This window comes from Zeus faber (genome assembly GCF_960531495.2).
Source record: "Zeus faber genome assembly, chromosome: 20".
In the NCBI taxonomy this organism is placed as follows: domain Eukaryota; kingdom Metazoa; phylum Chordata; class Actinopteri; order Zeiformes; family Zeidae; genus Zeus; species Zeus faber.
The window spans coordinates 21255471-21273469 of NC_137207.1; the positions used below are offsets into that span (position 1 = coordinate 21255471).

At 41.8% G+C, this 17999-nt stretch overlaps 2 protein-coding genes across 3 annotated transcripts in view; one reads left to right on the plus strand and one right to left on the minus strand.

Annotated features, from left to right (window-relative positions):
* Nucleotides 1–1783: 1783 nt before the first annotated feature.
* On the plus strand, nt 1784–12891 carry becn1 (beclin 1, autophagy related). Of its 2 annotated transcripts, XM_080021612.1 has the most exons (12): nt 1784–1906; nt 3063–3189; nt 3305–3375; nt 3453–3511; nt 3897–3987; nt 4655–4791; nt 5497–5691; nt 6643–6789; nt 8477–8626; nt 9388–9448; nt 10319–10461; nt 10561–12891. In XM_080021612.1, the coding sequence occupies exons 2-12, from the start codon at nt 3063–3065 to the stop codon at nt 10727–10729; spliced, it is 1350 nt and encodes a 449-aa protein (XP_079877738.1). In that variant the 5' UTR covers nt 1784–1906; the 3' UTR covers nt 10730–12891. The 2 variants fall into 2 exon arrangements, with proteins under 2 accessions (XP_079877738.1, XP_079877739.1); XM_080021613.1 differs by lacking the exons at nt 3063–3189; nt 3305–3375 and having other exon boundaries at nt 1840–1906.
* A 1240-nt stretch (nt 12892–14131) lies between these two features.
* The window catches only part of LOC307245796 (integrin beta-3-like), a 29900-nt gene continuing 26032 nt past the window's right edge, over nt 14132–17999 (minus strand). Inside the window, exons 13-15 of the mRNA XM_080021474.1 lie at nt 17852–17971; nt 15386–15552; nt 14132–14221 (exon numbers count right to left, since the gene is read on the minus strand). Of these exons, the coding sequence (XP_079877600.1) occupies nt 14153–14221; nt 15386–15552; nt 17852–17971 (356 nt within the window). The 3' untranslated portion in view covers nt 14132–14152. The remainder of the gene's footprint in view (nt 14222–15385; nt 15553–17851; nt 17972–17999) is intronic.

Here is a 17999-nt window from a genome sequence, read left to right on the forward strand (position 1 = left end):
TATATAAAAAAAGAAATAGAAATTGAATTTGGTTTTCTATACAGCAACCGTATAGTAGTGATATATAACATGGTCGAGGATAATGTAACTAAGTACAATTACTTAATTACATTTTTAAAGTATGTGTACCTAATCACATTCAGTTTCATAGACTTAAGACTTTTGCTCCACTACATTTCAAAGCAAATATCGAAACTTTTTACTAAATTCTAACAGTCACTTTACGTAATAGTTTCTGAAATAAAATAATAATAATAATAATAATAATAATAATAATAATGACAACAATAAATCTGTATCTATCAGAGATATCATCAGTGATTCATTATCTCTGTATCCTTGTAAATTCCCATTTTATTGTAAATGGTAATCAGGATCTACATGAGGATCATCGGCAGGAAAAGAAAAAAGCTACAGCAGCAATTTATACCATATCATTGACTCAGGGCACTGGATATGACAGAGTTCTTCTACTTTTAATACTTTGAATGCATTTGAGAGCAAGTACTTACAAACTGTTTTCAAGTGGAAATGTCAATGTGGTGCTTTCACTTTGCGTCACTTTGTACTTCTCCTCAAATAAAAAAATCGGAGTACTTCTGCCACCAATGGCGACCCGCGGACATGGAGGGGGACGTAGTTGGATGAGAGAGAGAGAGAGACAGACAGACAGACAGACAGACAGACAGACAGACAGACAGACAGACAGACAGACAGACAGACAGAGTGTGAGCGTGCGTGTGTGTGTGTGTGTGTGTGTGTGTGTGCGTGCGTGCGTGTGTGTGTGTTTAGATAACTCGCAGCTCCTCCAGGTTATAAAATAACCTCGACATCAACGGAAACGACCGTTATTATCGCGTAGACCCAGAGAAAACGTCCCAATAACAACAACAATGTTGAAGCGGCCACTCGCCGTGTCCTTGAGGTGATTTTAAACGAGCAGTTTAGAGAGTTTCAACTCACCGCGCACCGCTGCTCCGCTGCGGCTCTTCAGTTTTTCCCGCAACTTGCTGCTTCTTCTGCTGCTTCTGGGTTCCACTCGGTATCCGGCCTCCAAGCGCACGGCAGCCACCTAGCAGTCGGAGGGCAGTAGTGCGTAATTATAATAATAATAATAATGATAATTATAATTATAAAACAATAATAATAAGGGTCATTTTGTCCTTCAATGAAACTTTTTGTTGTTTCGCTGTCCACAACTGTAATGTTCGTACGCTTTGCGAGTCTGTTTTAAGAAGAATCAAATTACACTACGTCTGTTCACACGGTGCGATCCAACGTGAAGTTAAAACTACGTTGACCCAATTTTAATATTTAACATTTAACCTTTCAATATTGACTAAAACCATGCAATTTTTTTTGGTACAACTGTGTTCCATGTGTATGATATTTGCAATATAAATACACTTTGCCTTGCATTAAAATAAAAATAAAAAATTTAAATATCATTGTTGATATATATGTTTTTTATATAGACGGCACAGGTTTTATATATATATATATATATATATATATATATATATATATATATATATATATATATATATATATATATATATATATATAACCTGTGCTGTCCGCATGCTGTGTATATAAATATATAAAATCATATTAAAAAATAAATATATTGAAACATATATAATAATAATAATAGTAATTTAGGCACGGGGTGTAATGGTATTAAGTAGAATATCTATGAGCTGTATTCAAAACGATACTCGAGGTGTCAAACGTTTCACCAAATTACGTCATATCCGACGTAAACAACAATAAGGAAGTGAACCGGAAGTCAGAGAATGACAAAGTCACGTCCAGCGCCTCCGCACTGAATCCTCCATCGTTTCCAACGCGCGTTTCGGTCGTGGTTCGCTGCTTCTTTTAACGCGGCGACCCCTCCTCCGTGACGGTAAGTCCCCTCTCTTCCGACAGTTCGCCAGTCAGAGGGCAACACAAATCCCCGCTTCTTGGCAAGCTAATTTGCTAGCTGCGTACCCAACTTACTGCTCTATACGTGCTCCCATGATGAACACACACGATCCATGAAATATAATGAAGCTGAGGAATGATCATGATCCTTCAAAGTCTAAATTGACCCAAAACTGAAATAGAGTTTAATAGTCACCCATTTTTATTATTTCTTTTCTATGTTCAGTTTGCCTTCTATTAATTGGAAGCAATATTTGCATTAGAGTTGCTATCTAAAAACGTTATTGTTATTATTATGTCGTGCACGCTATGGTTCCTAGCATAAGTAGTGACAATGAAGAAGGTAAAGAGAAAATTATTTTACTGAGGCAGCTCTGATTTTATCTGTCCACCTTAACCTCCTCACAGTTGATTTCCTAGTTGTCCCTTACAGGGGAGGGGTTAAGTTCCACAAACACACACCATTGCACACTATGATAATAACTGCTGAACAAATATACACGTGAGTGTTCGCACTACAACCGAGGGACCACCACACTGCCTGACTGGGATTAAAGAGGAGTAATTAGTGGGGGAAGCCAACAGATTTGCTAAAAACAAATCAAACACAAGAAATGAAAGAACACTAGTCCACCCCAGGGGCGATACCCATATGTTTTTGCCCGCTACCGGCTCACCAGCCAGGGCGGACTAGACAGGAAAATAAACCAAAACAAACCAGAAACAACAATGAAAATTAGTCCATGGCAAGAGCAGCTAATGGAGCACTGATGCTCTGCTGGTCGATCTAGTTCCTACTATCAACCGCTTTCCACAGAGCAGAGAAGCAGGTCTGAAATATATGAAACATTAAATTTCACACACATTCAAACCTGAGTATAAAACACATTCACAAACAAAAACAGCCGTAAGCGTACCAGTACACACTCCTGCATGCTCAGCTCTCCTGCATGGAATGAGGTGTGCTCCTGCCTCACGCCGCCAGCCAGAAACAACAGCTGCAACCATACGTTCCTCCCGCAGGTAGCCCTATATCTGCAACTTTGATAATTGGCGCACTTCCCCTTTTTACTTGGGGCCACCTGCCACAGTTATTACTATTGTTATTACTAAATGCAGTGTTGTTGTCTTTTTAGATGGAGGGCTCCAAGTCCTCCAGCACCACCATGCAGGTCAGCTTTGTGTGTCAGCGGTGCAGTCAGCCCCTGAAGCTAGACACGTCCTTCAACGTGCTGGACCGGGTCACCATCCAGGAGCTTGTCGGTATGTTGGGACCTCAGTGATGTCCAAACATTAGAACTAGTTAGTCCCACTGGTCCTAGCATAACAACTATTTCTATCCCCTCTTTTCTTTTCCTTTTTTTAAATTTATTTTTAGCTCCACTGGTGACTGTGACCCCCAGTAACAGTAAACAGTCTGACAGCAATGAAGGGGAGACTGGAGCTGAGGTAGTTTCCGCAGTCTTAATATAGAATAGATTATCACATCAATGTGCTTCTTTCATGAACTTTATTTTTCCTCCAAGGAGACTTTCGTGGAGACCAAGCAGGATGTCGTGGCCAGAAAATACATCCCTCCCGCACGGTGAGCACCAGAATGACCTCATTTAAGAAGTTTTTTTTTAAATATAAATTCAATAGAAAACAATGTAAATGGAAATTTCCATTCGTCTTCACAAAGTAAGACTTTGTGAAGTCATTGTGTTTCAAAACTGACAAGAAATTCTTGGTGAGCAGTTAATTTTAAATTTTCTTTTGAGAGTTAAACCCATTTAAATAGTATAAAACTGCTATTTATTAAATAACTGTACATAAAAATAAAAAAATTATAAATAAATAAATAAAATAATAATAACATGCTTGTCTGTCAGATTTCGTTGTCTTCACAGATGAGTAAAGTAAAGAGAAGGGCGACCCTGAAAGGGTTAACAATGTCTTTCAAACCTAACACAACTGTGCCCACCTCACAGGATGATGTCCACGGAGAGCGCCAACAGCTTCACCCTAATTGGAGAAGCCTCTGACGGGGGCACCATGGAAAACCTTAGCAGGAGACTAAAGGTCGGCTGTCCCACCCCACGCTACCACCTTTTCAAAGTTCAAAATACTTAATTTTTTTGTCTCGGCATGGCTTCACAATACCAATAAAATTCTCACATTTTATTAATGTAGCATTAAAATCCTGCAATGTTAAAAATGGTAGAAAGTTTGATTTGGGCCTTTTGTAACTTTCCATACATTTCTAACACTACATTTAAATGTCTTAAGGACCTGTCAAAGAACTTTCCTGGCGGGCCAAGAGGAACAGGAACATGAGATATGTTTCATAGTTTGGATAACACTATTTTATTGTATGACTGTATAGATAGTGATAGGCTACATATTCTTGGCTGCTTTTTCCCCTGAGTTCAGCACCTCTGAATACTGTGACTGATCGACTGAAACGATCCATAATGAATAATGAGAGATCCACACACACCCACACGCACCCAAACTCATTTTCACTATCCAGTCATTTCACTCGTTTTGGTTACAAATCCAACTGTTTCTGTATAAGCCTCTGAAATGTCTTTAAAACGTAGTGGTTTTACCACTGCAGTGTGAAAGGGCCTTTCTATACACAATATCTGTGGTAGACCTCAACGGAGGGGTTAAGAAGATGTTTCAAGACGACAGCGACGTTTCTATACCAGGCACTTAACCCCCTGTCCCGTCCTGACCCGTCCAGGTGACCAGCGACTTGTTTGACATCATGTCGGGCCAGACGGATGTCGACCACCCGTTGTGCGAGGAGTGCACGGACACCCTGCTTGACCACCTGGACACGCAGCTCAACATCACCGAGAACGAATGCCAAAATTACAAGTAAGAGGATCATGATCATGTCCTGCAACATTATTATTTACACCATGTAAATAACTTATTGTCCTAAAGAGGAAATTTTTTCGCCATTTGGTAAACATCAACAGAATGACATGAGGCTCAACAACGCACTGACATCACAAACAGGACTCGGTATCGACAACCAATTCTGTTTTTGATCTGCCAATAAAATTTCTGAATTGACTAAAAATTCCTCTTATCAATGTTGGCCAGCTGTAGGAGCACTTTTGACTCTTCCAGTGTGCTGTCAATTACCATTAAAGACATAATTTGATGTGGGGCGGAGGTCTTCTTTGCTGTGTCCAAAAGCTTTGAAATCATAGTACTGTAATTAGAGATGTACAGATACTCGGCCAGATACTGTGCTCATCTATTGATATTTGTAAAAATGCTCCATTAGCTAAATCCCAACCCAATAGGATGTAGATTAGGGCAAAACGTCCTCCAGTCAGAGTTTATTTTTGGTAATCGTTTTATGTTATATGTGCTTTTGTTTGAACTCGTAATAAATATACAAATTGCTGACACAATATTATCGCTTGATATTACAGTATTGATATCAGTACTACCTCGCTGCAAGTATCAGTACTTATACTTTGTCATTGCAACACCAATGATCCCGGTCCAATCCACAACCAGGGACCTCTTTGTTTCCTCTGTGTTTCAAACGGTGTGTCACCCCTGCAGGCACTGTCTGGAGCTGCTGTCCCAGCTGCAGGTGGAGGGCGAGGAGAGTCTGCTGGCCGAGCTGCAGCAGCTGAACGAGGAGGAGGAAGCCCTGGTCCAGGAGCTGGAGAGCGTGGAGGATCACCGGGCCAGCGTGGCCCAGGAGCTGGCCCAAGGCCGGAGCCACTCGCAGCAGCTGGATGCAGAGGAGTATCAGTGAGTCCGCTGAGTGAGTGAGTGAGTGAGAGTTAAGTCTGAGGGCTGGGGTGGAAGGTTTCTGGCTAATTAAAAATAAATGAGTATCGTTTCCACTGTCAGAAGGAACATTTTAAAATAATATATGCCCATGTACTCTAACACTGCAACACTGACATGCTAATGCTTTGTGCAAATCCTCAGCAGATAAAGGTTGTGCTGAACTGTAAACTGATTGCGGTACTTCACACAGAAACCGTAATCACTTCCAACAGACGGATCATCCCCCCCTAATAGCCATCGGCTGAAATGTGTCTTCGCGTCACAAACCATGTCAGGGAAATGTCGGGTGTTTGGTTTTTTTCCAGGACGACAAGTAGTTTGCTCAGCTTGGCATTTACCATTTTCCATGAATGAGAGTTTAATATTCCCTTTATATGGTCTTTGCAAAGTGTGATTTAAAAAAAAAAAAATAATAATAATAATAATACACACATTCACTTATATAAAAAGAGATTTATCAATAGAGAATATGGTGACAGCCAAGTTTCACGTTAATAACTTTAGTATTTTATTAACGTGACGTAATAACTTTGTCTTAAGTCGAGTTCTAATAAAAAACTTGACTGACGTAACTTCCGGTCGTAGTTTGGGACCTGAGAGATGAACATTTTTAATATATCCCAGGGCCTCTATCGGACGTGGAAATTCCACACCGCAACGAGTCGCGGCTTTTCGCGCGTGGAATCCGACCCTTCATGCGAACGGATGGTCTGGTGTGTTGTCATCGTTTGTCAGATTCGGTGTGAAGCGCGCTGAAGAACCGTGTCCAAACAGGGACAGTCTCAGATGGTAACTCGCAGTGCAAACATTTAACACTTGAATTTGTGCGCGTGCGCGTGCGTGTGTGTGTGTGTGTGTGTGTGTGTGTGTGTGTGTGTGTGTGTGCGTGTGCGTGCGTGTGCGCTCCAGGTACCAGAAGGAGTACAGTGAGTTCAAGCGGCAGCAGCTGGAACTGGACGACGAGCTGAAGAGCGTCGACAACCAGATGCGGTACTGCCAGATCCAGCTGGACCGGCTGAGGAAGACCAACGTCTTCAATGCCACCTTCCACATCTGGTAACACACACACACACACACACACACACACACACACACACACACACACACACACACACACACACACACACACACACACACACACACACACACACACACACACACACACACACACACACAAGGAGAGCCGGGTGGAGGGATGGGGTTTTTCCTTCCACGGCACACAGTGTACCACAAAATAATCCCGTGGCACTCCTGTTAACCACTGAAAACATCAGAAATATGTGGAACTGGCAAACAAGTCGTTTGTAGCGAACAGATCTTTTAAATGACTTGGGTGCCGCGGGAAAAAAAAACCCCACTAACATCCGGCATTTGTCACCAGCGGGAAAGGAAAAACCCAGGTTGTGAACAGGACACCCGGGTCGACCCACTCATTTTGGGTTCCTTTACCGGCGCGATGCGACGCGCGTTAAAATTCCGGACGTCGACGCGTAAGCAGAAAGGAATATCCGTGTATGATTCCATCGTTTCATATCCCGTTTGGAATCCAAAATCAGAGGTTATTGACTTTTTTCCCGCTTCGGGGACCGTGGAATGTTCTGAGTGTGGGGATGGTGCCGTGGGGGAGCACAGCGGAGAACCTCTCCCACGCTCCCCTGCTTCTACCGTCGTGTCGAGCCGATTTTTTTGAACAGCTCCAAAACTCCCCTCCCCAAATTTTACAGTTTTATGTGGTTGTTTGTTGAAGTTGCCGCCTCCTCTTACTGTTTTGTTCCCGTTCACACTGGAGCCATGACACGCCCCCTTTTCCCCACGTATTCGTGACGTCGCACGTGACGCGCCGGAAAAAAGACAGCGTTTCTCCTGGCAATGGGAAAGGTGTCAATCGGCTGTTTTTAGCGGGTTGAAGCAAATGAATCAAATGAACAAAAAGTCTGAAAATGACACGACTCTTTACAGTGACTCATCAAGAATTTAATTAAAAAAAATAATAATAATAAAACGAGTCGAACCTTTCGTCACGACCAACGATCACTTTGAGAGTGAATGTTGCTCTGATGAGCTGCTGTTCTGCTGGAACTGGTGAATCAGATGAGTTCGTTCGGTGATTTTGATCTTGCAACGCACGCTGATTTGCATTTTATTTTCGAAGGCAGAGTTTGAGAACTCACTCGTACTGACTCTTGGGTACGTGTCAATACCGAGCAGCGATATCATTTTATAACATTTGACACAAAAAAGAAAAGTGACAAAATACTGAAATGATGAGTTTAAATCATATCGAGATTTTAAAAGAGACAGAGTTTATTTTCTTTGTTTCATCAAAATGTGATTAAACATGAAACTGAGTGTGAAAATATAAATATGATACAGTATAAAAATTTCATCACACTGGTATCTGCTTTATGTGTCTTATCAAGCTTTTTAACGGTCATACATGATCAGATCCTGAAGCGATTCTAATCCGATACATCAAATATTAAAACTGGTATATTAGTAATGGTCGGTATTTGATTTTTTAAATGTTTTTAAGCACCATGATGAAACTTCCTGTTCAGCTTGAATGGAGAGAAGAGTCTCTGGATCATTTGTTTTATTTAGATCGTTCAGTTTTTTCTTTTTTAATATATATATATTTTAAACTCATTATATCAATAATACTTTCTAATGTGAGTAAGTGACTGAGAATGGTCTGATGATCTTTATTTTAATCTGGATTATTTTGTTGTGCCCCTGCCCCCAGGCACAGCGGCCAGTTTGGAACCATCAACAACTTCCGTCTGGGTCGTCTCCCCAGCGCCCCGGTGGAGTGGAACGAGATCAACGCCGCCTGGGGCCAGACGGTGCTGCTGCTGCACGCGCTGGCCAACAAGATGGGCCTGCGCTTCCAGAGGTGCACACACACATGAGCACACACACACACACTTTCCTGCACACACACACACACACACACACACAAACACGCACACACATGCACACATACACACAAACTTACGTACACGCACGCACGCACACACACACATACACTCACTCACACACACACGCACGCACGCACGCACACACATACACACACACACACACACACACACACACACACACACACACACACACACACACACACACACACACACACACGGCGCACGTGCACCTTACATTTAGGTCCTTGAGGTCGAGTCAGGATTGCAGACTGTACCAATCCTCCTGTGGAACCGCTCTCCACAAAGTTTTAAGGTCAAAACTTTGACACTTTTTCACGCCAGAATAAAGCGTGTTTGACCTTTTTTAGAAATGGCATCGATAAAAGCGTTAATAAAAGCGAAATTTGAAGGAGTCAAAATCGTATTTGTCCCAACGCCGCTGTGCGGTGAAAGTAAAAGGAAGATCTGAGGAAAGTCTTTTCATTATTATTTATTTATTACAATAATGCCCCCAAAATATATCCCCCCCAATAAAAAAGATATCCAAAGAGAAAATAAGACAAATATTAACAGAAACACTATTAGATACGTTTATCCAAGAAGATAAGAAGATAAAATATAGCGTATGAAGAGGGGCATGAATATAAATATCAAGTCTACAGAGATGAACAGTTCAGTTTTGTTTGTTGTCATAATAAAAATAAGAACGGATGTTTTTAAATGAGTATTTCTTTAGGTATCGCCTCGTGCCGTATGGAAACCACTCGTACCTGGAATCCCTCACGGACAAGTCCAAGGTAACGTGCCACTTGGTGTTTGAGCTGCTTTTGGGTTGATTTCTGCCCTTTGACCTCATTGTCTGTAACTGTTTTTGTTTCTATTTGTGCGGCAGTGATATTGTTTCTGTGAGAACAGTTCTCTATTCATAAAGTTTATTATTAGTGTTATGACAGCGTACCTTCAGGTTTTAGCCAAATTCTAACTAAGCCGGTTTCAGAATTAAAAATTAAACACTGGGTATTGGGGGGGGGGGTTTAACACAAAAATCCTCCGTCCATTGATCATTGTATTTAAATCCATCTGACATTGGAAAGACTTTTTTGGGGGGGTGAATTCTCGTGAGTTCTGAGCCTAAAATGCATTCAAACTTTTTTTTTTTCTTCCCAGCAAGCATCCTCAATGTCCCGATTCTAATTCCATACATGTATACAAATTATTTATTTTATTAGACATTTAACATTTCAATACCCCTTGAAATCAAAATATCAGACTTTTAATATGATAAAAAAAAATGTAATTGATGTAACTTGCTTTCAATCTTTTTAATGACCCCCTGAGATGCTTTATGATGATGATGATGATGATGATGATGATGATGATGATGATGATGATGATGATGATTATTATTATAATTGTCATTATTATTATTATTATTATTATGACGATTATGATGACGATGATGATGATGATTATTATTGTTATTATTATCATTATTGTTATTATTATGATGATTATTATTACGATTAAAATTATAATTATTAGGATTATTATGATGATGATTATTATTATTATGATTATCATTATTATTATGATGATGATGATGATGATTATTATGATGATAATGATAATGATGCTGATGATGATGATGATCATCATCATCATTATAGGAGCTGCCACTGTACTGCTCCGGGGGCCTGCGCTTCTTCTGGGACAACAAGTTCGACCACGCCATGGTGGCCTTCCTGGACTGCGTGCAGCAGTTCAAGGAGGAGGTGGAGAAGGGCGACACCGGCTTCTGTCTCCCCTACAGGTTCGACCATGTCGTGACAAAGAGCTTCTGGGAAGGATTGTGTTGCGATGTGACTTGGACCTCGAACTTTAACCCTCGTTTGATTTGGACCTGTTTAAGGATGGACGTGGAGAAGGGCAAGATCGAGGACACGGGCGGCAGTGGCGGCTCCTACTCCATCAAGACCCAGTTCAACTCGGAGGAGCAGTGGACCAAGGCCCTGAAGTTCATGCTGACCAACCTGAAGTGGGGCCTGGCCTGGGTCTCCTCCCAGTTCTACAACCGGTAGCCGGCCCTCCTTCGCCCCCCCGCCCCCCCCACCCCCCACCCCCACCCCCGCCCCCCACCAGCCGCACACCTGCCCAGACTTGGTTCTTTCATGGAACATCTGGATGCGCGGGCTGCGTACGTGTGTTAGATCTGTCCCAGAGCCAGCGCTTTGAAGCCTTTGTTAAAGGGGATACGTGGACATTTATCAAGGCTGTAGCTCGATAGTTTGATAAGACTGAAGCACTTCCTCTAGGAGTCTCTAGGGCGTTGTGAGTCGCTCTGGACGAAAAGCGGAGTGACGCGATGTAAAGTCAGGATTACCGCAGCGCCGCGTGTCCCAAATTCTCTTCAAATCTTTTCCTTCACGGCAGAAGGTTTTGGATGAAACATCGCTTGCTAGTCGACAGAACCGGCTCCATCGCTCTGTTATCGGGCTCATGGGCTGAAAAGCAGAGGTGGGGGGTGGGGGGCAGAATCTGGGTTCGGAATCCGGGTTCGGAAAAAGTTTAAATCCGCTCAGGGGTTTAGAGTCGAGCGCACGTTGCTTGGCCGGAGCGAAAACATGGAAACAGGGTTTTACTTTCTGGATGTGGATTCACCCACCTCTGCTGAGAAGGGCGAAGAAATGTCTTATATTATCTATCATGTGTATTAAAACGGCGACATTTCTCCGTTAATGCACCTGACATGACTCTTCCACACACTGGCTTCAGTCACACATGTTAATATTATCAGATTATTATTATTATTGTTATTATTATTATTATTATAATATATCACCTTTTTGTGACAAATTGATGCCACGCAGGCTACAATAAGAAAAAATAAAAAAAAGCTTAAATGTGAGAAAATGTACAACATTGATTTCATGTCTATAGGTCATACTGTGAATAATGTCTTGTCTGCGGGGGAGTTTTACTGAACCACATGGATTGATTTTAGAGCGGCTTTCAAATGTCCTCTGTGGCAGTTTCGCCACCACACGCCGCCCGAGTGGCATTTCCAGGGCGTTTCTTCCGGCACAGAGACACCGATGACAGGGGGGTTGTTAACACCAGTTTATTGCAGAGAGGCGGCCCCGGTGGCAGGAGCCAGGCGCAGATGGAACATGTCATGACAGGGCTCCGTGTGTGTGTGTGTGTGCGTGCGTGTGCGTGATGGTTTTTTTTTTTAAACCTACTGCCCATTAGCCCAACCAACGAGCATCAGGTGTGGCTGCTCAAACCACCCCATCCACACACCACATTCTCGTTATTTTTTGACTTGGTGTAAATCTGTATACGGTGTCTTGGGTTGAGCCCAATTTGCACAGTAAAAAAAGGCACAGAGGTAATAACTGGTTTGACTTCAGAGGGTTCTTTGTGGATTCTTGACATGCGTGTCTGTTAAAAAGAAATGTCAAATTGCCCAAAAGCTGGAGTTTCTCTTTACTTTACACTCGCCCTGAAAGCACTTTCAGGGGAACAGCAGAAATAGTGATCGATCGTTCAATATTTTGGATTATTATTGCTTTATCCAATTGTCAAATAAAAGAGTTATGGAAAGTTAAACTGTCCTCAGCAGACTATTAAAAATATTTTGAGGGTGTAATGGACAGAAAAATTATTATTATTATTATTATAACAACAACAACAATAATAATAATAATAATAATAATAATAATAATAATTCTGTCCATAAATACAATTTGGTATAGTGTTGTATGCTTGCAATACGTGTTCCGTCCATAAGGTGGCAGCAGTGCGTTAAACAAAAACGACCGGCAAATGGTTAATAACTGAAAATCCACCCAGAATTATTATAATTATTATGATGATAATAATTCTGTGCATAAATGACAATATAAAAAACAAACTTGATATATTGTTATAGTTATGTCATTTATAGAGAGAGAGAGGGAGAGGGAGGGAGGGATGAGATGAGATTTGGCAATTCGGCAATTCTCAAACTGACTGACGGAGTAAATTACATAAAATTTGAAATATGTAGAATAATAATAACCCCATACAGGGAAGGAACTTTGACCTGTGACGTGACCTTTGACCCAGCAGACATTTCGGATGGCATGGAAGGTAAACACACCACTGCGGTTAATTGTCTATGAATTCTGGTTCTGTTTCCTCGAGAATATTCAACACTGACTTAGGGATAAACAAACTGATGACAATGTCCTCCTAGTTCTGTGACATATATTATAATAACATACATTTTGAATAAAATCACGTTTTGTTGTGTTTTGGGAGATACCTTGTCAAAATATTTATTTGTTTATATAGAGAGGATCTCATTGTATTCTATCTAATTACATTACCATGAAATGGTAATAGAATAGTAATGGTACATTACCCAAAATGTATTTATTCTGTCCATAAAGAAACAGAATTTGGTAATGTGTACTTGCAGTACGTGTTCCGTGTTTAGCAGTGTGCTAAACACAAAAGGTTAATTAGTGAAAATACATCCAAAATTATTATTATTGTTATTATTATTATTATGTACCATTATTGAGTATGTAAGTATCAGTTTTATCAAAAAGGTACAAAGAAAATAATAACAAAAACTATAATAATGCTTTGAAAAGTAGAAAGGTACGAGGAAACAGTTTTCAAATGATTTAATGGTTTGTTGCTTGAAAAATCCCAGTAGAAACAGTACTGTATACACCACTGTATCACTAAAATGTACAGACTATTTTCTCAGGAAACTGGATTTCGGCCTCATTCATCTTGGGACCCTTCCATGGGAAATAAATGACAGAAATTAGCCAGGGATGTTTTCACAAGGCCCGCGTAAGAAGTACACACAACAGCTGAACATTATTCACAACAGAGTATCTGAAAATATTTGGCACTTAAGTCATTAATGATGAATGTTTTCCCCGCTGTGTAATCCCTGAAATCTATAGAGGTGACTAATTACTACTCATTTGAATTTGTTTGGCGTGCCAGGATAGATTATCATGTGGTTTTCTCATTTGGGATTAAAACCTTCCTGCACATGAAAAAATGTACTGAACTACATTGAGAAAATAAACTTTCAAGAAATTTATCATTAGAAAAATAAGGCATCTGAGATGTGGTTGACGCCCAATAAGAGTTTTATCTCTCTCATCTCAGAAAATCACAACATATTGCTCAGAAAGGAACTTAGAGCGTTTCACCTGCAATTATCTACACTTTGCATTTTGTTATTGTTTCAGCATTTCAACAGGTCATTTGCAGTAAAAACATTGAGACACTGAAAATACAACCTTTCCATCGACGTAGGAGAAATGGCTGTTTTTTCCTTTGTCTTTGTTTTACCAGGACCCTCAAACAGCATGTCAGCGCAACCATTTCTACATATTTACAAACACAAATAATTATTAAATATTGTTCTGTGACAGTAGAACCCTGCACATGTTCCTGGTCCCTCCCGGCCCCTCCCGGTCCCTCCTGGCTCCTCAGTCCTTCCCTCTGTAGGTGATGTTGGTGAAGGTGGACGTGGCTCCTTTGTACAGCGGGTTGTGTCCCTGTGGTGGAACATAACATAGACAGTGGGAAGTTCTAAATGAAACTATGCATCTGTAAACTAAGTACGGGATAACATGCGTCGGTCATTATCACAACAAAGCCTCCTTTAGAGTGCTGTAGGCTGGGGTTATTTTGCCATAATGACCGGCTGGCCGCACGTTATCCCTCTTATTATACAGCTACTTAGTAAATCAAATAAAACATTGAGGCTGAATACTGACTTGAGATCATGAGTAAATTCATCGTTATTCATGAAGTTACTATTTATTTCTTCCTTTGTAGTTTATATCTAGCGTCACTAGGTGGGGCACGAGCAAGTGTTTATCATTAGAGAGCAAACTGGTGCTCTGGGTACATGAATCCTGGCGATTAAATGGTTTTTCTGTTGCATGTTGTGTATGAAAGGTGCACTTTAAATAAAAGGTAATAATAATAATAATAATAATAATAATAATAATAATAATAATAATAATAATAACTTAAAAAGGCAATTAAATAGTAGTAATAAAAAATACAATAAAACAAATTGACATTATTGCTTCAAAAATATTTGATCCACATGCCGCCATGGACAAATTGATTGGTTCAATTATCCCCACTGACACAGTATTATACACCAGGTTCTCTTGCTTTGCTGATAATGCATCTGATAAACGTCTGGCTTCATGTTTTTTAGCCTGGCGGTCATTTAACAAATTACTAACAGCTTAAAAACACAAATCCCACCAAGATAAACACCACCAAGATAGTTTCAGGAAGGCTAAACTCTGTGTGTGTGTGTGTGTGTGTGTGTGTGTGTGTGTGTGTGTCTGAGGCCTCGGTGTTGCCTATAACCAGTGGAGTTTAAATAGCGTCAGCTAATTTCCTTTTGTTCTGCTGGGACTAACAGCATGCCGCAAAATAATCAACAACATCTTGAGGAACGCAGAGGGAAACGTGTACATGTGTGTGTGTGCGTGTGCGTATGCGTGTTTGTGTGTGTGTGTGTGTGTGTGTACCAGGGCTGTCAGGCTTCGTAAAAAGAAAAATGTTTAATTATAAAATATAAGGCATATGATTGCAATCGAATCAGTTGTAACAAAACGAATCCTTGAGCTTCTCTTTGAATCATCACCATAATATCATCTTCCACAGATCTGTCGTCTTTTTTAAATTCAACCTACGGTGTCCCATTTGGCGCGTGCGCGCTCCTCCTCGAATCTGGCAAACTCCCGTCTGTCATGAATGGTCACCAGCAGCTTCCATATGAGCAGAGCCGCCAGGCCTAGGAACAAAATGGCCCCAGCCACCGACAGCAGCACCACCAAGATGTCCGGACCTTTGGGGCAGTCTGGAGCGAGGAATCAGAAGAGATGAATAGATGAGTGATCACCATGGATACATCATGGATATCTCATGCTTTACATGAGATATGAGACTTTACATGAGATATGAGGGTTTACCGGAGATATGATACTTTACATTAGATATGACACTTTACATTAGATATGAGGCTTTGCATGAGATATGACACTTTACATTAGATATGAGATTGCATGATAGGTGAGACTTTACATAGGATATGAGACTTTACACAAGATGTGAGACTTTACATGAAACACAAGACTTTACACGGAATATGAGACTTTACTTTATATATGATACTTTACATGAGATATGATACTCTACATGAGATATGATTCTTTACATTAGATGTGAGACTTTGAATCAGATATCATGCTTTACATTAGATATTAAACTTTACATTAAATATTATACTTTACATCAGATATGACACTTTACATTCAATATGATACTTTACATCAGATACGATACGTTACATTAGATATGATACTTTACATCAGATATGAGATTTTGCATTAGATAAAATACATTACATCAGATATGTGAGGGTTTTATCATCAGGGGCTTGATTATCTTCCTACAGTGCACTTTACACTGTTACTTTACATGATGTATGAGACTCAAGAGGAGAGAAAACAAGACCTTCTGTAACATGAGAAATGAGAGTGTCTTCACAGGGGACAACACGTTCACAGAGTGGATGGATGAGTGCAGATGAACGCTGTGGTGTGAGTGGCGTACGAGGGGCGGGTTGCGGTGAAGCACGCGCTTGCGGCATTCGGGGAACGGCCAATGAATGTGTTCTCGGGGCTGTGAAGTCTCGTGTTTCCACGGCGGTGGAGGGCTCCGAAAGATCTGCTCAAAAAATCTGGTCCCCATGCACCGGCGAGGTCGGGCGACGGCGACGATTTGTCACGATCAGCAGGAGGCGCATTCAGGCTCTCGGGGCGCGGGGTTGGGAATTCATCTGATCTACCCGCGTGCGTGTGTTTGTGTATCTTTGTACGGTTGTTGATGTGTACGTTGGTGTGTATCTGGCAGCGTGTTTGTAGCCGAGGCCTGTGGGGCGACGGCAGGCGGGGGAACTTTTTTACGGCTGACATCAAAGCTCCGCTCATCCGCTTCCTCTCTCCCTCGTTCGACCCGTTCCTTCCTTTTTCTGTCCTTCACTTGTATGACTGAATAAGCCTGGATCTGATCGCAGCCGGGGTTTGGTGCTGAGTACGATCTTATGTCTTTGAGCGCTAAGAGATCGCAATGTGACCCAACTCCAGGAAAACACCAGGAAATGTTCATTTAAAGTCGTCTTCCTCAAAGGTCTATGGCGCTGTAGCTGTGGATGCATGAGCAGGTTGCCGCACGAAGGCAGAGGCGAGTTCCCCGACGCCGCGCCTCCCAACATCGAATACTTCCCGCTGGCCTTTCATCCTCCTCCTCCTCCCTTCCTCCCTCCCTCCCTCCCTCCGTCCTCCCCCTCCTCTGCAGGATTGTGTCCCGTCAGCGGGTTCCGCCGGGAGCCGCGCGGCAGCTTTACGACCTCCTCTGGCGCAGCGGGGGCGCCCGCTGTTCAAGGCCTGATCCCTGCACCTCCCTGCTTTCCAGTGGTGTCTAAATGAAACCCACGCTGCCATTAAACGCAGCCCGGGGACAGACTTTCTCTGCGGGCACCGCTGGTCATTAAAGGCCTTTTTTTTCTTCTTCTTCTTCTTCTTCCCTTTTTAACCGGCCCAGATAACGATTTAACGATCAGATGAAAGGTGCGAGGCGGGGGTGGGGCGTACGACCTCCAAATGTTCCAAACGCCCCCAATGTGGAGGTTTACGCTCGGAGGAACGCGCTTCAAGGCGACCTCTATCCGATGAGCTTTTTTTTACAACGATCCATTGTCCCCCTTCAGTTCAGCTTCCCAACCTTTCTGTAGCTCACGGCCCGCCCGAAAAACCTCAATTCGCGGCCTCGCATCCCACCTCAAGTAATATGGGAAGAAACTAGCAGCACGCAATGCACGACCAACATAGTGTTCCTTAAGTTCCTATCTATTAGTTGATCACAGTTTAAAAGGGAAAATACAGTTAAGTGAGTTTTTAAACATTTTGGGAAATAGCATGAAAAACACTCATGGACCACTAGAGGGCCACAGTTGACGAGTCGAAAGTCACTGATGTAGGACGTTTGCTTTCTGCTTTCTCCGGTGTCTGACTTGTGAATTGTCAAAATACATCCCCTTGTGTTTTATTTACTGGGCCCGAGGTGTTGAGATGTGCGTTTTCTTTTTGTTTTCTCACCGGGCTCCTTGACAACGAACAGGATGGACTTCCCGCTGGCGTCCTCGTAGTACTGGAAACGCTCTACGCAGTCGTTCTCGTCCTTGTACGTACAGTTGACGGCGTTGGTGTCATGGAAAACTGAAGGGCGGTCGAGAGGAAAAGGTAA

What these genes read in the sequence shown, in the direction of transcription:
- becn1 (XM_080021612.1), top strand. Translation starts at nt 3,063, where the DNA reads ATGGAGGGCTCCAAGTCCTCCAGCACCACCATGCAGGTCAGCTTTGTG. An exon ending in CTGGATGCAGAGGAGTATCA is followed by an intron (nt 5,692 to 6,642) that starts GTGAGTCCGCTG and finishes TGTGCGCTCCAG; the next exon opens with GTACCAGAAGGAGTACAGTG. An exon ending in CCCTCACGGACAAGTCCAAG is followed by an intron (nt 9,449 to 10,318) that starts GTAACGTGCCAC and finishes TCATCATTATAG; the next exon opens with GAGCTGCCACTGTACTGCTC.